General features: G+C 51.2%; 1 protein-coding gene across 1 annotated transcript; it reads right to left on the bottom strand.

Annotated features, from left to right (window-relative positions):
• Nucleotides 1-4,157: 4,157 nt before the first annotated feature.
• SF1 (splicing factor 1) lies at nucleotides 4,158-20,906 on the bottom strand. The gene is given in 14 exon segments (XM_049781126.1): nucleotides 4,158-4,722; nucleotides 4,724-4,938; nucleotides 5,671-5,850; nucleotides 5,933-5,992; nucleotides 6,227-6,500; nucleotides 6,751-6,931; nucleotides 9,254-9,361; nucleotides 9,660-9,775; nucleotides 9,861-10,044; nucleotides 11,369-11,458; nucleotides 11,768-11,920; nucleotides 15,042-15,117; nucleotides 18,151-18,279; nucleotides 20,719-20,906. Coding segments are annotated over 14 exon segments (1,920 nt in total). The 5' UTR covers nucleotides 20,750-20,906; the 3' UTR covers nucleotides 4,158-4,599.
• Nucleotides 20,907-22,770: the final 1,864 nt, after the last annotated feature.

Raw genomic sequence — 22,770 nt, forward strand, 5'->3', positions numbered from 1 at the left:
GGTACAGGGGAACCCTCTGCAGGAGCCCTGAACAGATGGCAGCTAGCAGGACCAGGACATTGGGGTTCTGCAGTGTGAGAGCCCGGGCACATCTCCAAGCTCCAGAACTGTCTGCTCCCCTGTTGCTGTCCCTCAGGAGCTCTGAAATGACCTTTGGATAGGCACGCTCAGGTTACAAGCCAATCTGGGCTGAGCCACCAGCCAGACGCAGGGGCCTCTGGGAAATGTAGTTTTGTAGGCCTACAGAATGGAAGGCAATGGGGCTCTTCCAGTGAAAGGCTCCCCACTCCTCTCAGTTGAGGTGTCTCACCACTCCTGCAAATTGGGATGAGCCCCAGGCTCCTCTATAGAGGTTAAGTCTTTGCTTGGCCTAAGTCACGGGGCCATAATAGCCCAGCAGACTTGCTGACTTCCCATTGGCCATTGACTCTTGGGCCTTGGGTTCCTCCAGAGGAATTCCTACCATACACAGCTCATGTGGTCGAGGTCCACTGTCAATCCTGCTGTCCTCTGAACAAATGCCATTTCACAGGCAGTCTGGGGAGAACGGGGTGTTCTAGTCTGCGGCCAGTGAAACAGGTCTGAGACCGGGACAGCTGCAGGCTGCTATTGAGAGCAGAGTTCTGCGAAGGCCAAGCTGTTTCCCAGGAGTGCCACAGAGGACCCAGCTCTCACCTACCAGCTTCACGTTGCGGCCAAATCAAATGGCCATCTTCTGAGTACTCTGCCGAGTACCTTGCTTTGCACACTGACCACTCTCCTTGACCCCAACAAAACAGTGCTCATCTGCCTCCAGTGTTGTGTGCGTTCAAACAAGGAAACACTAAATACAAGACAGCACGGAAAGCTGTTTGGCTTTGACTTCCCCTTCTTTCCGGGCCAGCTTTCATCCATGCCTGGCCAGAGCCCTCCCCTCAGCTCCCAAGCACTCCTGGGCTATTGCAAGGCCCCACCCAAGGCTCCCATTATTCGTCCTGGGCACAGGCCAGCAGGCAGGGAGAGGAGGGCCAGAGTGGCAGCAGGAGGGACACTGGCACTGAGCCCTTTGGAAGCATGTGTTGCTGCTTCATACCCTCCTGGTAGCTGTAGTGCCCACAAACCTCCCCTCATTCCCCAAATAAGAACTTTCTTCCGCATCCATGCGTGATGCATTTTCCTGCAGTGCTTGGCATTTTACCTGGAGTGTCTGGGCCGCTACCACCTATTAGTGGGACCATGCAAGGCTAAACAATCTTGGCCTTTGTGCAAAGTCTATGCCTTCAGCTTCTTTGCCCAACTACTTTTATCGTGGGCTCTTTCATTCATGTCAGCGGGCCCCAATGTTCCCAGGTGATGTTACCCCAGCATGACAATCCAGAAGCTTCAGTCTAACCCATTCCTCACTCAGTTCCCTTCAGCTGACACTAAGATCCTAAACTTAGGGGCCGGAGAGATAGCGTGGAGGTAAGGCGTTTGCCTTTCATGCAGAAGGTCATCAGTTCAAATCTGGCTTCCCATATGGTCCCCGTGCCTGCCAGGAGCAATTTCTGAGCATGGAGCCAGGAGTTTCCCCTGAGCACTGCCGGGTGAGACCCAAAAACCACACACACACACACACACACACACACACACACACACACACACACACACACACACACACACACACACACACACACGACCCTAAACTTGGGCTTATGTATCAGTAGGTTTCTTGGGATCCACCACACACACACACACACACACACACACACACACACACACACACACACACACACACACACACACACACACACACACACACACACACACACACACACACACACACGATCCTAAACTTGAGCTTATGTATCAGTAGGTTTCTTGGGATCCACCCACCCCCCCCACCCACGATCCTAAACTTGGGCTTATGTATCAGTAGGTTTCTTGGGATCCACCCCCCCCCACACACACAAAAGATCCTAAACTTGGGCTTATGTATCAGTAGGTTTCTTGGGATCCACCCCCCCACACACACACACACAAAAGATCCTAAACTTGGGCTTATGTATCAGTAGGTTTCTTGGGATCCACCCCCCCCCCACACACACAAAAGATCCTAAACTTGGGCTTATGTATCAGTAGGTTTCTTGGGATCCACCTCAGGTGTCCCGGAGCACTTGGCTGGGTCTCAGTAACAGAGCACGAAGAGTGACCTTTCCCAACTGGCACTCCACTCCCCAGCCCAGCGCTGACGGGGTGGGTGGTGGACATGCTGCAGTAGCAAAAACAGGCTGCCCCATGACGAGAGCCTGCGAGGGGGGTCTAGGGGTGCAGCTGCCTGCTTTCCATTTCAGGACTTGGGCTGCTCCGAGAAAGGTCCGAGACGGATGCCTCAGCCAGTGTTTCTCTCCCAAATCTTAACACATGCAGATGGCAGGGAGCAGAGGGAAGGAGCACAGGAATGGAGCTGGCCCCAGGGGAGAGGCGCAGGAGATAGCTGGGCTGTGGTTAAGTCATTTATTGATTTTATTTCTAAAACCCACATAGCGCCGCTTTGCTTCTTCCAGAGCTTCAAAGAGCTAATTAACCGCCCAATGAGCCCACCAGGGAAACCGAGCTGAGGGAGAAGCAATGAGGTGAAGCCAAGGTCAGAGAGGGTAGCCGGCCCGCCCCTGCTCCTCAGTCAAGGAAAGCAGCTCTTCCCCTCTCTCTCCTTTCAGTCTGGGTTGGGGCTGGGCAAAGGCACCCCGCTGAAGCTGCATTAACCCCTGCACACCTGCAGCTGTAAACAGGTGCCCTAGCTGGAGCCCAGGCATAGGAGTTGGCTGTGCTCTGGGTACAGAGCAGTGGCCCCCAGTCCAGCCTGAAGATGGAACACAGCCAGGCCTGGGCTATGTGCGCTGGCCAGCAGCCTTTGCGGCCTTAGGCTCCGTTCCCGGAGGCAGGCAGCAGACTACAGCTACAGGCAGTAGGGGGGAACTATGGGCTGGTTTCTAAGGCCACAGGGAGAAGTGGGGGGACAGCCCACTCCTCTTTGTAGGGCAGCTCACTAGTCTTCCACTGTAGTGGGAGACTCCCCCCTTCTATGCAGCACCAACAGACAGAAAAGGCCACTTTGGTGGTTATAATTTTAGCTGCATGTGCCTGACAGCAGGATTAGCTACCTGACCTTTAGTGCAGAGACCTCCCCTAGGGCCCCCTAGACCCCAGGCCCACACCAGGGGGCAGCTTCCAGGCATAAGCCACCACTGGATCTCATCAAATGGGCTTGGGAAAAAGGCACCCAAGACCCAGAGAAAGGGCTTCAGAAGGAAAATGACCAGAAAATGAGGTATGACTGGGGAAGTGGGTGACAAGGACTTGTGCTCAGCTGCTCACTGCTAACAAGCCCCACCCCATCCCAGCCCCAGAAAGTCAGGTGCTTCCCTAATGAAGGTGTGAAGAGCTCCCGTTGGTGCCGGTGGAAAGAAACGGACCCAGGAAAACACACTGCTCTTTTATTCAATGGAACCCCCTTTAACGCAGTGCTGAATCTTACACCAAAGGGGGAAAGCCCAGAGAAATCTCTGCAGATAACCAGTGAAGAGAACGCGCATTATACATTTTTGTCAACATAATCACTCCATGAAGGGGGGGGGGGGGAGAAAGCAGAACAAAAACAAGGGGCTCAAACCCTTAAGACACTGCAAAACAGTCAGACGTCTGGCATTAAATCAAATGAGAAAGGCAGCCTTCCAGGAAGGAGAGGAACAAATAGAATCTGAGGCAACTCGGGTGCCCAGGAGTGTGCAGGACTCTTGGGTTGGTAGACAAGTCCAAGGTCTCGGGGCACCAGGATGGACGTGGAACCCAGGTCTGGAGATGAACCCACTATTCTACGAGGTGGCAGAGACAAAAATCCCACATTTAAGCACACACACCTCGGGGTGGCTGTGGCCCCGGAAAGTCTTAAGAGCCCAAGGCACACCCCTAACTAGCCTGACTGGAGTGGCCGAAGCCTGTGTGGAAAACCATTTGTTCCCCTCTCCTTGGAAAGAACGAGGAATGGAGAAAGGAAAAGGTATCTAATTGCAGCAGAAGACCGGGAGAGCATCTCCTTGGACGGAGTCTGAAGAAAGGAAGAGATAAGAAATAACAAAGGAAAAAAGAAAACAATTAATAAAAATGTCACGATATGGAGCCAGCGTGTTCCGATTCCGTCCACAAAAATAACTCAGGCTGCTTTGCCGAACCATCCTGTCCACCAGGGGCGCTGCTGAGGCTGTCTGCCTGGAAGGGTCACCAATGGGCGCGGAAAGTCCTCACTCTCATGGCTCGGGCCATCGCTGCCGCGGGGAGGGATCCTAGCGGCACGGTTTGGGAAGAGGCAAAGGGAGTTGGGTGAGGAGAGAAAGACAAAGAAGACACTCGATGCTACGGGGCGCCAGGAGAGCCCAAGCTGGCGCCCCTACTACCACCTGCCTGTCCCCCAGCGAGTCCTCGGCCGCTCGGCCCAGCCCAGTGCGTGCACGCACACACACACGCGTGCACACAATCACATGCGTGCATCCCAATGTCTGGCTCCACATGGTGAGGTTCGGCGTGTTTAAAACAAGGCCAATTCTCTCTCTCTAGAATATATATTTCCTTAAAAAACCGAGTCTAGTTCTGTGGTGGAGGCGGTGGGGGAGCTGGAGGCATCCCGAAGGGCGGCATGCCCGCCACCCCCATGCCCATCATGGTGACAAAGTTAGAAGGGTCCATGGGAGGCGGCGGAGGGGGGGGGCGGGGCATACATCATGCCGGCGGAACCAGGTGGCGGAGGCGGCGGAGGGGGAGGGGCCCCGGGCGGCAGAGGCGGCTGGACCCCGGGGGGCAGGGGCACCATAGTGGGGTTGCCTTGCATCTGAGGGGCTCCTGGAGAAGCTGCGGCAGCCGCCTGCTGCTGTTGCCATGGCGGGATGGACCCTGTGCCAGCGCTCGTGGTGGTAGTCGTCGTATCTGGGGTGGTAAAGAAGCCCAAGGTCACACGCGCGGGGGGCACACCGCGGCTCTCTGCGGCTGCTGCCTTGGGATGGGGGCGAGGGGCGCCTGCTTCCTGGCTTGGCATGCGGTACGGTGGTGGGGGCGGGCGGGCAGGGCTGTCCTGGTGATGGGAATGGAGGGGTGGGCAGGACTACCCCGGGGTCAGCCTCAAGACCTCTGGGCCCTTTGTCACCAATGCCCCGAAGGGCTGTGAAGGGAAGGTCCAGACACAAGAACCGCTCTGTCAGTCCCTCCGCCCAGCCGCCGCCACCACCGAACGGCACATCTGACCTGACTCAAGGCCACAGCTATTCCCCCCATGGCCCGCCCCCCTGCAGTCTCTCAGGCCAGTCACATCCCTCTCCAGAGCATGCGTGCACCACCCACCCTGCGGCTGCGCCAGGCTCAGGCCAGCTCGAGCTTGGGCTCACACAGCCCGAGAGAACCCGGACTCTGGCACCCTCCCACCTACACACCTACAACAGCAGGCTCCCCTCCAGGCCCCTAAACCTCAACCCAGACACAACCACACCGAACAGCAACTCAGAGACCCTGGGGCCATCCGGCCCTCTCTCACCCCCAACAGAGACCGAGTCTCACCCCAAGGTGTCAGCCTGCCTGTGAGCGAAGGTGCTCGCTCCTCTCCCGTTCTCCCCCATCCCACCCCAATGCCCACCCACCCCCACAAGCCCAGAATATGCCACTCACTTTGCTGCCATGGCAAGGGGGTAGTGGAAGCCATACTGCTGCTGGGCGGCGGGGGCGGAGGAGGCTGCTGCTGCTGCTGCTGCCATGGGGGAAGCGGGCCAGAGGGAGGGGGCGGGGGCTGCCCACTGGGAGGCGGCGGCGGTGGCGGCATCATGCCCATAGGCGGCGGCGGCATCATACCTGTGGGAAGGCAGAGTCAGGGTGAGGTGTCAGGAGAGGGGTCCGGGACTGAGCTGGAAGCAGAGAGCCGATTCATGCCTACCTTTTCCTTGATGCAGGCGATAGACCCCAGAGCCCACAGGCGTACTTCCCAGGTACTGATCTTAATGGAAGGAAAGAGCAGGAACTTAGCAGGACATTTGTACCGGTAGGAAGACACAACCCGGAATCCCCTGCTCCCTAGCTTCTGGGTCACACACCCTCCTGTGGTAGGCCTGTGCCTACCCTGCAGAGATCCTTCCTGAACCAGGGGAGTCGTGAGACATGGCCAGCTACACCCGCCCACTCCATATCCCCCCCCCCAAGCCCCAAGGTTTCTGGTGTGACACTTACTTACCCATTGGAGGAGGGCCATGGTGCCCAGGCGGGTGGGGGCCCTGGTTCATCGGTGGCGGAGGCGGCTGCATCCATGGAGGTGGTGGTCCATTCGGGTTGTGCTGCATGGGGTGTCCACCGTGCCCACCTGTCAGGCTAGGTAACGGGTGTGGGAAACTGTGCGGGCCACCTCCAGGACCCCCGGGGCCACCTCCATGCATGCCGTGATACGGCCGACTGTCGGAAGGACCGGAATTCATCCACGGCGGGCGGCTCTGAGTGGTAGACATGAGAGACTGGGTGAGAGCATTTCCCGCCACTGCCCGGGCTTGTTACCCCTGGTGGCAACACTGTTCTTTTGGTGATGCCTCAGGACCAGAACAGAACACAAGGGATCTTCCTCAAGTGATCAGGTCCCCCAAACATCCCGACACCCCAAAAGAACAGTGTTGCCAGCCATGTCCATCAGCCTGGTACCCAAACAAGAGGGTCAGACCCTTATCTGAGGAAGAGGCCAGGGGGCCAGGCCACAAGAACCCTGCTCACCGGTGGAGGAGGGTTGTTGGCGGGAGCAGCAGGTCGAGGTGCACTGGCCAGAGGTGTGGTCGCTGGGCCAGAAGTAGAGCCCACAGATGCTGGGACAGGTGCTTCCCCCAGTTCAGCCATGAGGGACAAATATTCTTTATCCATCCGTGCTTTATCCTGAGCTGATTGGGGGTCTCCAGGCCTGAAAGTGGGGTGATGCAAATTTTTAAAACTTTTTAACTAAATTTTATTGACTGGTTTTTGGCCCACACCCAGCGGTGCTCAGAAGTTCCTCCTGGCTCTGTACTCAGAAATAGCCCCTGGCAGGCTGGGGGACCACATGAGATGCCAAGAATCAAACCGGGTCCTTCCCAGGTCGGTCGCATTCAAGGCAAACGCCCACCACTGTGACATCTCTCCAGCCCCTTAAACATTTTTTTTTAATTTTTTAACTCTTTTATTAAACAAAGTTTAACAAACCTTGACTGTAAGACATCAACAGTGATAATATAGCAGATAGAGCACTTGCCTTGTAGGGCCAACCTGGGTATTTAATCCCCAGCACCTCATCAGAAGTGATCCCGAGGGCCAGAGCTGGTAGACCATTTGCCTTGCATGCGGCTGACCCGGGACAAACCCAGGGTCAATCCTTGGCATTCCATATGGTCCAAAGCCTGCCAAGAGTGATTTCTGAACAGAGCCAGGAGTAACACCTGACCACCACCAGGCATGACCCAACACCCCCCCCCAAAAAAAAGTGATCCCAGAGTAGAATTAGCACTGCTGGGTGTAACCCAAAAAAAAAAAATCATGTTCTGAATGATCCCCAACTGAAATGACTCTGTATCTTCCCCAGTAAAGAGCAGTGAGGCAAACAGGCCAGTGAGTAGATCTTAGCTAGCTTCATCAAATTCTATATCCTGGGGATCAAGGAAGGAAAAGCAATGCAAGAATGATGCAATTAAACTGCTAGAACCTCCAAAGCCTTTCCTTCCTATTAGCCACCTGAAATGAAACATTGCTCAAGTGCTGGCTCAAAGGGGCAACAGGTCCATCTATTGGTTGAGTTTTTTGTTTTTTGTTTTTTGTTTTTTTTTGGTTTTTGGGCCACACCAGGCGGTGCTCAGGGGTTATTCCTGGCTGTCTGCTCAGAAATAGCTCCTGGCAGGCACGGGGGACCATATGGGACACCGGGATTCGAACCAACCACCTTTGGTCCTGGATCGGCTGCTTGCAAGGCAAACACCGCTGTGCTATCTCTCTGGGCCCGGTTGAGTTTTTTGATTTGTTTTTTTGGGGCCACACCCAGTGGCACTCAGGGATTGCTTCTGGTTCTGCACTCAGAAATCACTCCTGGCAGGCTTGGGGGGCCATTTAGGATGCCGGGATTAAAACCACCTTGGAAAAAACAAAACAAAACAAAAAAAAAACCACCTTGGTCCTGAGTTGGCTGCTTGCAAGGCAAATGCTCTACCACTGTGCTATCTCTTTGGTCCAATAGTTTGGCTTAAGTGAAATGGGGGAAGGGGGTGGCCAGAGCCTTAGTATAGTTGATAAGGCATCTGTGAGAAGCCTAGCTGGTTTCAATCCCCAGCACTCCAAATCTACCAGGAGTAATTCCTGAGTACAGAACTAGGAGCAAGGCCTGAACACTGCTGGGTGTGACCCAAAAATCCTTACCACAAAAACAGATCAAAACATAAAAACAAAGAAAAAAAAAAAAAAGAATGGGGCCGGGTGGTGGCGCTAGAGGTAAGGTGTCTGCCTTGCCAGCACTAGTGCAGTTCGATCCCCCAGTGTCCCATTCGGTCCCCCAAGCCAGGAGCGACTTCTGAGCGCATAGCCAGGAGTAACCCCTGAGCGTCAAATGGGTGTGGCCCAAAAACAAAAACAAAAAAAAGAAGAAAACAATACTTCACCACAAAAATGGGTGTTTTTCTGCACAGGGGGTTTTAGCCATCTTTGGTTCTAACTCATATCATTATGTCATTTTAGGAAGATGTTACATAGTAAGTAGTTAAGGCATTTCCCCTGCACAAGGGATGAGTGCCACATGTGGTCCCCAGAATTGTGGATTGGGTGTGCCCCCCAAACAGTGAGCCTCAGCATTCAGGCTATGTTCACAAATCAAAGTGTTTTTTTTTTTTTTCCTTTTTTTTTTTTTTTGGTTTTTGGGCCACACCCGTGACGCTCAGGGGTTACTCCTGGCTATGCGCTCAGAAGTCACTCCTGGCTTGGGGGACCATGTGGGACGCCGGGGGATCGAACCGCGGTCCGTCCTAGGCCAGCGCAGGCAAGGCAGGCACCTTACCTCCAGCGCCACCGCCCGGCCCCAGCAAAATGTTTTTGCGGTCTCTCTAGGGCAGTGATGGCTAACCTTTTTGATTTTTGAGCCAGCTGCAAGGCCTTCTCATGCCACCACTGGCAGTGCCATAGTTTCACCACTGAGGCTCTAAGTTATTGAATGAGGTTTTACCAAAGTGTGGGGAAATCCAGCCTCCACACACCCATCCCAGCAGCTCACCTTTGGAATTTACAGTCGGAAGCAATGTGGCCGGCCCCTCCGCACTTGGTGCACACCGTAGTATTGGTAATGCTGCGAGTCTCTGAGCTTTGCCAGGGTCTTAAGATCCTGTTGGGAGGAGAAAAAGTTAGTGCAAGGTTCACTCTATTATTTCTTTCTTTCTTTCTTTCTTTTTTTTTTTTTTGGTTTTTGGGTCACACCCGGCAGTACTCAGGGATTACTCCTGGCTGTCTGCTCAGAAGTAGCTCCTGGCAGGCACGGGGGACCATATGGGACACCGGGATTCGAACCAACCACCTTTGGTCCTGACCGGCTGCTTGCAAGGCAAACGCCGCTGTGCTATCTCTCCGGGCCCACTCTATTATTTCTATGAGCATCACATATTCTCCTTCAAAAGACCACGCACCTGTTATCGTCTTCCCGAAGGGTCCCATTCAAGCGAGCTAACTCCCGAAGCTGCATCTTCCGGAGGTCATTCTGGTCCTCAGGGGTCTCAATCCCCTGCTTTAGAATGTTTCTGATCTAGAAGACACCAGCAATAGTCATCATTAGCATAGGTGCACCACCGCCGCCCTTTCTGCAAAGCAGCTCCCTTCTGGCCCCTCACCTGTTCTACCGCTTTCTTCACATTCTCCATGGTGTTGGCAGTAACCAGAGCATGAAGTGGCTCATCTTCCCCAGGCAACATCTGGCCATCTTTGCGCCCCACTTTCCCTTCTTTCACAGACCCTTTCCCCCGGATCATGATCTTGGCGTTGCATTCTTTCTCTATGTTCTTCAAGGTGTTCCCTCTAGGAGAGAAAAGGGGAGCACAGTCACACTGATGATACATACCCCAATTAGGGAGAGGATGGGCTGGAATCCACACGCAGAGTTCAGACCAATCAGTCCTCCTCCAGGTTAAGAAGCCTGCTCTGAGGGGCCGGCGAGGTGGCGCTAGAGGTACGGTATCTGCCTTGCAAGTACTAGCCAAGGATAGGACCACAGTTCTATCCTGCGGCATCCCATATGGTCCCCCCAAGCCAGGGGCAATTTCTGAGCGAGTAGCCAGGAATAACCCCTGAGCATCAAACGGGTGTGGCCTGGAAAAAAAAAAAAAGGCCGCTCTGCAAAGCATGTTGCTCCCTGGACCCACGTGTTGGTACTACTCACGTGTGTAAACACACATTGCCTGCATCTCCCCACTTTTCTAGTTTCCTTTCATGCTGGATGTATACTCGCATGCTCTATGATTTTGGAGAAGCCATGTCCTCTGGAACGTAATACTTTAACGCCCCCTTCTTCAGAATTAAAAAAAAACAACAAACTATCAAAAAAAAGACTTCTCTGAAGAATGGACAAGTTTCTTACAGAAAATCAGCCAGTGTGTCCAACCAAAAATGTAGCCGAGTCAAGGGCACCTGTATAGGCTCAAGATAAGACACAATGCTCAGGAAAGTGGACAACGGAAAAGGAAGGGATAGGATAAGAATTGAAACCCTGCATGCCTAAAACCCAGGCAGGAAGCACTCTGCAATTCAGTTACAATGTAAAGAAATTTAAGTAAAAAAGGACTTGCTTATGCCCGGAGAGATAGCACAGCGGTATTTGCCTTGCAAGCAGCCGATGCAGGACCTAAGGTGGTTGGTTCGAATCCCGGTGTCCCATATGGTCCCCCGTGCCTGCCAGGAGCTATTTCTGAGCAGACAGCCAGGAATAACCCCTGAGCATCGCTGGGTGTGGCCCAAAAAACAAAAACAAAAAAAAAGGACTTGCTCTTCAAGCCAATGCTTCTTTGCACAAATATCTTTTTGTTTGTTTGTTTTTTTGGTTTTTGGGCCACACCCGGTGACACTCAGAGGTTACTCCTGGCTATGTGCTGATAAGTCGCTCCTGGCTTGGGGGATCATATGGGACGCTGGGGGATAGAACCTCGGTCCGTCCTAGGCTAGCGCGGGCAAGGCAGGCACCTTACTTCTAGCACCACCACCCGGCCCCTGCACAAATATCTTGCATGCTTGTCTCTGTTTGCCTATTTCCGATGAAGAGAAGTCTGTGTTCTCTCTCATCTTTTTAAATAAGTTTCAATAAAAACTATCTTTAGAAAACAAAGACACTCCCTAGGACAGCACTCACCTGGGCCCAATGAGCAAGCCCACAAAGTTGATTTCTGGATATTCATCTTGTGGAATCATTACTTTATCACTCACACGTGTTGCTGGTGGTCTAAGGAAGAAAATTTGGAGACAGTGTGCATTTGAGATAACAAGATCAACACGACTCCCACAACTAATCTTTGAAACTAAAAATTACCTGTAACCCCCGCCCCCAAGTTTCTGCCATTATCCCCATGGCCCCAGCCCTGTTTCTGTGTGTTTGTGCCACACTAATTGACGCTCAGGGGTTACTCCTGACTATGCGCTCAGAAATCACTCCTGGCTTGGGGGACCATCCTGGGTCAGCTGCGTGCAAACGCACTACTGCTGTGCTATCACTACTGCTGTGCTATCGCTAGGGCCCTCCCACCCGTCTTACTTGTAATCTGCAGGCGGCTTGAAGTCAGGGTTGAGCGCAACCATTTCCGTGATGAGGTTGTGCCGCTCCTCCTCGAGTTTTTTGCGGGTACGAAACTCTCGGGTGTTGAGCCGCTTCCCCTCACTATTGTAGATGGGCTCAGGGGAAGGGGACCTGTGAGGAACAGAACCCTGTTACTGCTCTGCCGTCACCCCTCGTTCCCACACGGGCTACAACAAGCCTTCCCAGTCCCTCTGCCTGAGCCCCTAACAACTCTCCGGAGGAACCGACCATTACGTGTGCTACTCGAGATCGTGTGGAATGGGGTAGGGGGACACTGGCTTAGCAAGTCAACTGGGGTGTGCGTGAGAAGGGGGAAAACCCACCAAAACGGTTTTGCTTCTCAAAGTGATTTGAGGGGTGAAAAAAAAAATTCTGCCCTTTGGGGGGGTGGTGGAGGTAGTGGTAAAATTCTGGACTGCCTATAAATGGCCATCATAGCCATCATCCTCTGAAAAGTTCTTGCCAAATAAGGACTTTTTTCATGAGAAAAAAAAATTATAGTATCACAGCTTTATGCACAACAGAAACCCCAAGTTTAGGTTAAAATGTAGTTTCACAGAGCTGCTGCCCTACCAGGAAGAGTGAGTGTGCCACAGTAAGTGAGCTCTTTAAACCCAATGAATTGGGACTCAAGGCTAGTGCAGCTACTTGGCCCCACAATGGAGAGAGATGGTGCAAGGCTTCGTCTCTGCTTTTCCTTCCATGGCCTGGCAGGCTGTGTCCAAGGCCCAGGAGTCAACCTGTTTTTCTGGCTGTTAGAGGTTGGGGAGTCAGTCTGGGTAGAGAAAACCGTTAAAGTGCTAAAGCAGCTTCTGCAAGAGGCTGCAAATACAGATTTTGCTCATGTACTTGCCTAGGGTCTGAACCTGCAAACAGCAAGGGGGAAAACCTAGGATTCTCCACCAGGGTTTACAAGTCCAGAAAGCAGATTTTCTCTCTCTCATTTTTTTTTAAAGGAGTAAAATGCTGTTGCTATAAGTAAAAAATAGTAATGATAAAATGGTCAGTTTACCACAGCTGGATTTTGCGGTAATAAAAAAGAGGTTACACTCCTAGAACTCTGAGTTAAGATTACAAAAAGGACCATAGCTTGATATTGTGAATGAAAATTTAGTAGCAGCTGCAAGAAGGGAAGACATCATGTGGATCAGGTTATGAAAAAACATCCTGAAAGTAGTCGAGTCCTATACCCTTGGTTTAGTTGAGAGAACCTTGCCTAGTTGGAGCAAGGACTGAACTCGGCTGCTCCCACTGTCTTCAGCCTAAAGGGAACCATGTCAGACCACGTTACACACGATGGAATAAAAGGTCAGGTTTGTTCATGGCTAATGACGACTAAATGACACCTCCGTTTCTAGCATTTATATAAGCTGTTAGCACAATCCAGTAGCAAAGAGTAAAAACAAACATATCCCCACTTATTAGACTATTATCTTATACATTTAAGTCTATAAGGAATTTTAAGACATTTAAAACGGCAACTTAAGCAACATCAAAATGGCACAAAGTGGCTTAATATTGAAAATACACCTTCTTAGAAAATCATCTTATTAAAGTAAGAAACTCATGCATTTCCCTCCAACCTGGGTTACAAAGCAAAACCAGTTAGGCATTAGAGCCTCTTTCTTTCAAACTGAAAACAAGAGGGAAAAAACTCAGCCCTAGTTTTATTGCTAGCATGCTTGACACCTCTAAGTCCCATTCTGTAACTCTCTAGAATGAAGCATTTCTGGCTTATTACCAAGAAAGCTTTACCTGTACCAAATTGGTTATTTAGAGGCCTCACAGCAGTTTTCAAATGTGGATGTAAATGGCAAAAACCTAATGTTCGGGCGATTAGAAAGGACAAACTTCTTCACCTTGAAGAGGCCTCATAGATACCAATTCATCTAGTCCCAGTTCTTCAGAAAGCAGAGGTGGTTTGTTTAAAAAAATTCAACCTCTAGAGGAACTGACTGGTAACCTGTAGACATTATTATAAATGTATAAAGGCCAGAAGAGCAATGAAAAGTTGTGGTCTACAATGCACATCTTAAAAAAAAAATTAAAAAAAAAAAAAAAGTTAAACACAATACAACCCTTCAACCAAAATCTATAGGTGAAAAAAACATTAAATTTAATCAAGTAAAATTAGAATCATATGGTCAAAGACATTGATCGTTTTTCCTGGCAAGGGGCAACAGAAAGATGCTTAAGTGGGTAGCTTCAAAACCATTACATCATCTTCCTGATTTAACAAAAAGCTATTTAACTCAGTCAACAAAAGCCAAAAACAATACTTTTGAAGCAAAGTGTTTCCACCTAGGTGGCAGATACTAAATAAAATAAAATGCCACTGAGCAAGAAGCTTAGTGCTTTTCTATAGAAGAACCAGATTTCGGGCTGGAAAGGTGGCGCTAGATAAGGTGTTTGCCTTGCAAGCGCTAGCGTAGGACGTGGACGTCCCATATGGTCCCCCCAAGCCAGGAGCAATTTCTGAGCGCATAGCCAGAAGTAACTCCTGAGCGTCAAACGGGTGTGACCCAAAAACAAAAACAAACCAAAAAAGAACCAGATTTCAACTGCAAAGATCAGTATCCACCCTCCACAATTCTTTATTTCTGGGGAGTGGAAACATTTTAATCTCCAATATTACAGATAAAAAGGAAAACCACTCCCTTAAAAAGGAGGGAGGGGAAAAGAATTTAGGGTTGGTTGCTCGTCCTCCCAAAACAGGTGACTTATTCTGGCCCCTCCAACACACCAGGCAATGGCCAAGGCTGAAGGAAAACTATGTGGCAGTGAAGGAAACTGGTTAGAAACCTCATCCATCTATTTTAAATCATCTCAAAACCTTGAAAAGGAAGACCAGACTGGTTTCTGGCCCGCTGAGTTTCTGTGATGCTCGAAACTATTTTTAATCCCTGCACGTGTACCTGCGAGGAAAACTATACCCTGGACACAGAAAGACTGGTTAACGGGCCACACCTCACTGTCCCTAGTGGGTAAAGCAGGTTAAAGTTTACATGCTTACCAAGTGGAAACCATTTGTCCATTTTCCTGTAACTTTTTATTCTAATAATTAGGCTTCATTCCAATTTTCTAACTTATAACTGACCTAGTCCCCAGACAGTCAGATTACCCGTCGTCTTACTAGAAATGTATTGACTGACACAATACGTTGCCACCAGTAAAACATATTGAGAAAAAGGTAAAAAGCGTTACTGTCAGCTGGTTAAAACTGTTTCCCAACCTGTCCTCAGGGTTAGGGGGGATGCCCAGGTCTCCTGTGCGCAGTTTACGAGTCAGGTCTTCTATCTGCAGTTGCACTGGAAGAAACCAGGTTAGGAAAGAAAAAAAAGGATGGAAAAAAGACAATGTTACCAAAAAACATCTCAAATCTCAACAATAAGCATGAAGAACTCGGAGACTTTGAAAGGGACGACTGATCAGTGACCACATTGAGGCCAACACCCCCAACCACCTATCGGCAGGATCCATTTACATCTATAGGTATTTTTTAATTCAAAATGGTTATCACTTTAGGAAGCAAACAGTTTGTTGGAAGAGGGGTTAGAAGTAAAGACTGTTCACTAAGGCTCACATCAAGCAATTTTTTTGGGAGGTGCTTCACTTTCACCTCTCCCTCCCAGCCAGGCTTGCTACACAATTGGCACCCAAAACAAAAACCATGTATCATCATTACCCATCTCCCACCGTGTTAAAATTATTTTCTTGAGGGCAAGACGCTTTTAATTTCTTCATTAAATATTAAGCATAGCCCAAAATGAAAGTCTATTGACATGGGACAAGGAAAAATACCAGTTGAGCAAAGATCATTTTCATTAATATCAGCTTTAAAATTCCTTAAACAAGTATAACATTAACCAATTCAATACCTCATAGAAGTTCATACATTTCTGTAATAACCAAACCAATGCTATAAGACTCTCCCAATACCTGCTGCTTTGACTCAATCTTAATATGCCTTAATAACCAATGACCGTCAGACTTCCACAGTTTGCAGACTTGTGCCTAACTGTAGAGATTAAAATTAAAGGTGCAGAGGATGGAAGTTCGGGTCAGGAATGTTTGTGTGAGTGGCCCTCGGACCATAACAAATTAGGCTGCACAGGAAAAAAAAGGAGGACTTCCAAAAAGCTTATGACTCGTTTGATTTTTTTAAAACTGCTTTTTTCTGTGTGCTGATAACCACCTGTTTCTTACCTTTGAGAACCCTGTAGTCATCTCTATTAAGGACAATTCTTAATAGGCTGGGTTGAGTTGACTCCCCAAGAGAATTAATGCACATTTAACCCAAGATAACCTCTTAAATTTAAAATACATCCCATAGGGCCATACAACCCATCTATTCAAACCCCAAAGAAAATAAAAACCTGCATTAATATTGAAAAAGTATCCTATCTATAAAGGATAGGATGTACCCTGAGTTATCAAGAAGTCAGAAAGTTCTAGCTTGGCAGTCACGTGTGAGGGGGAACAAGGCCAGAGTCCCCTTCACAGGGGTCAGGCGGTGCTCTGGACTGGAGTGAGGAGATGGGGTCTGTGCTGAGCTAAGCTTGCCTTTCCACCAAAAGGTTGCTCTTTAGGTAGCAGAAGTCTAGTACCTTGGCCTATGTGCAATGCTTTCTTTACATGCAGGCAGCCCAGGTCAATTCCCAGCACATCTGAGTAGGCCTGTGAGCACCTCCAGGTGTGTGGCCCAACAAACTGGAAAAAAAGACTCACGGCTGAGACAGCTAGTATGGTAGATAAGGCTCTTGCCAAAGGACTCAGGTTCCACTGCCCTGGGCTGCAGGAATGAGCCCTGAGCACAGCTGAGTGTGGCCCAATTCCTCCAGGACCCTCTCCAGCTTTTCCTTGAAGTAGAGATGAATACACTGCAACAGACCTGGGTCTATGGGGCCGGAGCAGTGACTCAAGTGGTAGGGCATTTGCCTTGCACGCGCTCACCTAGGACATACGGAGGACGTACGGTTCCATCCCCTGGCGTCCCATATGGTCCCCCAAGCCAGGAGCTATTTCTGAGCACATAGCCAGGAGTAACCCCTGAGAATCACTGGGTGTGGCCCAAAACCAAAACAAAACAAAACAAAACGTCCTAGGTCTAAGTGCATTAACTCCTTACATAAGGAAGAGAAGTAGAAATGTAAAAAATTCAATTTTGTAATCCCCATTTTCTAAATGTGCTCTGTGCTTGTGTTTGTGAAACATCACTCCACTGGGGACAATTGTAAATGGTTGCATAACCTCATCCAAGTTTACCATGGTTTCAGGGAACTGGGCAGGGGGGGGTGGTTATAGAAAAGAACGTGAGAAAAGAAGGGTTAGTGTTGTGACAAGGAGGCAGACAATTCCACTACCTCCGATTTCTCAGCAATCTAAAAAAACATAGGAAGGTCAAGTCCTTAAGAGCAACATGCTGGCCTTGAAGCTATTTTGAAGGCCGGCTTCACAGGCCTAGAAGGCCTTTGCCCTAGTTTACTCCCAAAGGGTTATGTGTTGGTTAGTAGGAAATGTTTACCAAGTAAACTTTTTTGAGACAGCTGCAGATACATAAAAGTAAAATTTGCATTAAAAACCTTGAATTAAAAAAAAGGTGATTTTGGTTAATTTCAATTCCTCTGGAGTCAATCTTAATCCTTGAGATTTCTCAGCGGTGAAGATCTTCTATCCTAGCACCTCCTCCCGTACCCATGCAGCATTCCTTTCCCAGCACAGCTCTTCAGCACTCAGTACAAGAGCCCTCATTTTAAGACAGCTCTCCAAAGATCAGACCAGAAAAGATGCTGAATGGAAGGTTAAATTCAACAAAAGGGTACAGAGGGGTAAACTGTAAAAACACTTTCAGAACCACTTTTGGATTAAACTTTTGTTTACAGAAAGACCTATAAAAAGCAAAAGACCAGATTTTTAGGGAAGGGAAAAATATGCAATTACAGTAAAGGCCACGCTGTGAAAAAGGTTCTCGCTTTACAATACCTGCAGTGTTCTCCACTACGCTGTGACCAGAGAGCCAAAGACACTCACCTCAACCTCAGCAACTGGCAACAGCAGCTGAAAAGGGGGTGGGGGCACAGCAGAGAGCATCGATGGTGGGTGTGGGACTAGCCTTACTCCTACTGGGCCCTGCTACCTTCCTTCCTGGCACTCAGGGAGAACACTGCTGTTAGGAACAGACCAGAAAGGAGCTGTAGGTACAGGACTCACTGAGCAAACTCGGATGGGTTATGTCAAAGTCATGAAATGGTTCCTGACCAACCTTTCAATGGACAAAAGTAGTACTGTTCAGAATAATACCAACAGTCTGAAAATGTTTTGGATGCAGAACGTGTATTTACCTATATAAGCTCTCTCTTGTTCCCGAGTGAGTCCAGGAGGAATAACTGTGGGCATTCCTGGAATCACTGTCTTCTGTTCCATTGTGTCTTGGTTCCATCGGCTTCTCTTCCGCTTCTTACTTGGGAAGTCTAAAAACAGTAGAGTCCATCACACAGAAATATTAATCAACTCAGAAAGTCAAGGTACTTAAGACACAGCACCCTCAGTGGACCGAGAGGTAAATTTAAACTTGACCTAAGGCCTGCCTGGGGAGATGACCCAAAGGGATGGGGCGGGTGTTCTTCTGTGGGACCCCTGGGTTGGATCCCTACTATCACATGACCACCAGGAATGACCCAAAAAACGACCTAAAAATGTAAACGGCAAGAACAAAAAACAAACTTTATTAAGACAGATTAAAGCATGACGAATGCCAGCAAAGTGGGCCTAAGAAATACTCTATGATTTTGGTCCAGTGAAACCTTTTGCTCAGAGAAAAGCATAGCTGTAGAGAAGAAGCCTTAGAAAGATACAGACTGGGCCGGAGAGATAGCATGGAGGTAAGGCGTTTGCCTTTCATGCAGAAGGTCATCAGTTCAAATCCCGGTGTCCCATATGGTCCCCCGTGCCTGCCAGGAGCAATTTCTGAGCCTGGAGCCAGGAATAACCCCTGAGCACCACCGGGTGTGACCCAAAAACCAAAAAAAAAAAAAAAAAAAAAAAAGAAAGATACAGACTGCACCTCATCTACAAATGCCTTCAAGCTCAAATCGACGGGATTATCCAGCCACCGTGCAGAGGGAGCCTACCTTCCACGCCCACCTTTCTTCAGGAGCCCGAACACAGCTCAATCTCCAGTACCAGTCACACAACAAGATCACACAGTTTTTGTTTTTTTTTTTTGGTTTTTGGGCCACACCCTGTGAGGCTCAGGGGTTACTCCTGGCTATGCGCTCAGAAGTTGCTCCTGGCTTCTTGGGGGACCATATGGGACGCCGGGGGATCGAACCGCGGTCCGTCCTAGGTTAGCGCAGGCAAGGCAGGCACCTTACCTCCAGCGCCACCGCCCGGCCCCAAGATCACACAGTTTGAAGCCAACAATCTTACTACAAGTCTGACACAGAAAGGAGGCTGAACTCGCTTGAAAGATGTAGCGGACATGCAACAAAGAAGGTTAACAACGACAGTGAGAAATCTCCCTGACAGATGGAGCAGAAATCCCCTCTCCATCCTAAGAGCCGAGCAGGGCTGGGCTGATTTCCAGAGGGAAGGAACAAGGAGAGTCAAGACTTCCCCAACATGAAAATTTGGGTAAAGTCAGAAGAACCCCCATCTCTGAGAGAGGGCCAGAACGAAGGGGCTGCAGATAGTGCCCCTAACAAGCCCCATAACCCCTTCAACGAAAGTGGTTGGGGCCAAAAAAACTGATAGAGAACAAAACGAGAGGGGGCTTGCTTTGCACACTTCGAAGCCAGGTTTGACACCCCCGACATCCCATATGGTTCCCCCCCCAAAAAAAAACCAGGGGCCGGAGAGATAACAAGGAGGCAAGGCGCTCGCTGGCCTTGCATGCAGAAGGACGGTGGCTCAAATCCCGGCATCCCATAAGGTCCCCGAGCCTGCCAGGAGCGATGTCTGAGCGCAGAGCCAGGAAGAACCCCTGAGCACTGGCGGGTGTGACCCAAAAACCAAACAAACAAACAAACAAAAAAGCCAAAAATAAATGAGAAATGTTCGAGATCTCCGCTCTTCAGGAGCAAGAAGCCCACCTCCAACCTTAAAGCAGAGATCGGGGATCTTTTTATGTTTTTCTCCTTTGGGGGTCCCGGGGGGAAATCAATCACGACCCCAGAGGCCACACTCCACAGGAGCCAGGAAAGCAAACCTCGACATACACATATATACATATACATATGTATATATATATATACATATATGGGGATAAGAGGAAAAGGAGGGGCCCACCGGAATCTAACAGTCCTGGTACCTTTCTCCAGCGGTGGGTCGCCCGGGAAACCTGGGTGACCCCAGGGCCCCACCGAGCCCTTCATAGTCATGCTCTCCGTCTCGAAACGCAGGCGAGCCACCACCACCCCCCTACCCCACGCCCCAGGTCGGGCCTCCAGGCCGAGGCCACTGCGCCTGCGCGCCGCCTCCCGCCCTCCCAGCGCCGGCCCCGGACGCGCGTGCGCACAAGACACCCGAGCAGCCGGCCGCGCGCGCGCCCCGTGGCGTCGCCACCCGGGGCCTCCCAGTGCGCGTGCGCGTGCGCCTGCGCGCATGCGCCCTGCCGCGTGGAGCCGCCGCCGCCGACGCCGAAGCCGCCGCGGGCCGAGACTCACCTCCGCCGCCGGCCGGGCCGGGCTGCGGGTCCTGACGCGGCGGCTGTGGCTGGAAGAGCGGCGGCGGCGGAGGCGGCGGCGGCGGCTGCTGCTGCGGAGGCGGCGGGGGCGGGGGCGGCGGCGGCGGCGGAGGCAGCGCCGCGAAGGGGAAGGCCGCCGCCAGGGCCCCCACGGAGCTCACGGGCGGCGGCTCGAAGCCGCCTTTGGGCCCGGGGAGGGGAGGGAGGCCGGGCGGGCCCAGCTTACCCAGCGGCGTGGCGTTCGCTCCGGTCGCCATGGCGCCCCCCGGGACCGGCTTCGGCGGCTTCTTGTCCTTCGCGGCTCTCCCGGGGAGAGGAAGGCGGGAGGGCGGCCGCGGAGCGCGCGGAGCCCGTCCTCTCACGCGGCGGGCGGCGGCGACGGCGACGGCGGCGGCGCGAGACGCACAAAGAGGGAGGAGAGAGCGCTCCGCGGGGGCGGGCCGAGGGCAGCGAGGCCTCGGCTCTGATTGGCCCGGGCCCGGGCTCCGGGGCGCGATCGGCGGCTCCTGATTCGCGAAGCGCTAAGGCCCCCACCCGGAGGCGCGCTGCGATTGGTCAGAACCGTTAGGCCCCAGCGAGGAAATGGCGTCCCGGCGCGCGCGCGCTCTGGCGCGGAAGCGTCGCAGCGCGCGCTTTATTAACTGCGCGAGCGGCGCTACGAGGCCGGGGAATTGCCGGTGGGCGGGGCTAAGGCGGTGACGTATTGGGGGAAAGGGTGCTCTGATTGGTTGAGGCGCGCCGAGCCAATCAGGCTCCGGGGTGGCGTCCGGCCTCGTGATTGGTTGTCGCCACGTTCGAGTCTTTGCCTCCTCCCTCCCTCCCTCTCGCGAGAGGTTGTTTTCTCGGGGACTAAGCGAGAGGTCGTAGCGGAAAAGTTCCTTCCCTCCCACCCGACCCCCCCCATGCCCGGCTGAGCCGGGCTTAGTGGGCGGGGCGGCGTAGCGCGCATGCGTTAGAGGTGAGGAGGTGCCTCCGCCCTTCGCTCAGGGTTGAGCGCGGAAGCCCTTAGTGACGTCAATGGGTTGTTGCCATGGTAACCTGAACGGGCGGGCGGGGAGAGGTCGGAGCGGTGGCGCAAGCGGTAGGGCGTCTGCTTTGCACTCACTAACCTAGGATTATCCGGGGTTCGATTTTTGGCGCCCCATAGGGTCCCCCAAGCCAGGGGAGATTTCTGAGCGCATAGCTAAAAGTAAACCCTGAGCGTCACCGGGTGTGTGGCCCAAAAAATCAAACATCAATCAATAAAATAAAAGCAGGAAGAGGAAAGATCATAAAAATCTACAAGGGGCGGTATTAGGTGTCAATTCCAAAACTGGTTTAACAAACCTATTTTTCCATGAGAATCCCAAAGAAGTTGGGGTTTTTACTAAGTCATCTTGACATCGTATGGAACTGGTGGGGGCAACTTGTAAGAGAGGCCAGGGGACTTTCAGGATAATAGACGAGGGTTAGAAACAATGGTGATGGAACACGGGATATTGTAGGGAAGAGAATAGTGGCATAAATCATGGTCAGGAAATAGATTCCTGTGTGGGGTAGTAAGGACAATGTTTATATAGGGAGAGGTTGTCAAGTGGTTAGCTTGCAGGAGGGTGCGGCCACTACAGTGGTTCATATCCCAGCGTAGGCCTCCCAGCACTAGTGGCTCCTGATTAGAGTCAGCTGTCATGGTCCTCTCGCCCTCAGAAAACAAACAAAATAAATAAATTTGGACCAGAGAGATAGCATGGAGGTAAGGCGTTTGTTTGTCTTGCATGCAGAAGGGCGGTGGTTTGAATCCCGGCATCCCATATGTTCCCCCGAGCCTGCCAGGAGCGATTTCTAAGCATAGAGCCTGAGGTAACTCCTGAGTGCTGCAGGGTGTGACCCAAAAACCAATAAATAAATTTTATGGGCCGGAGCGATAGGACGTTTGCCTTGCATGCATTAAAACCCTGGACGAGGGGCCCGGAGAGATAGCACAGCGGTGTTTGCCTTGCAAGCAGCCGGTCCAGGACCTAAGGTGGTTGGTTCGAATCCCGGTGTCCCATATGGTCCCCCGTGCCTGCCAGGAGCTATTTCTGAGCAAACAGCCAGGAGTAACCCCTGAACAACGCCGGGTGTGACCCAAAAACAAAAACAACAACAACAACAACAAAAACCTGGACAAATCCAGGTTCAATCCCTGGCATCCCATATAGTTCCCCAAGCCTGCTAGGAGCGATTTCTGAGCGCAGAGCCAGAAGTAACCCCTAACCGCCACCGAGTGTGGCTCAAAAAAGTAAGGATAAATAAATTT

The sequence above is a fragment of the Suncus etruscus genome, chromosome 9 (assembly GCF_024139225.1).
Source record: "Suncus etruscus isolate mSunEtr1 chromosome 9, mSunEtr1.pri.cur, whole genome shotgun sequence".
NCBI lineage: Eukaryota > Metazoa > Chordata > Mammalia > Eulipotyphla > Soricidae > Suncus > Suncus etruscus.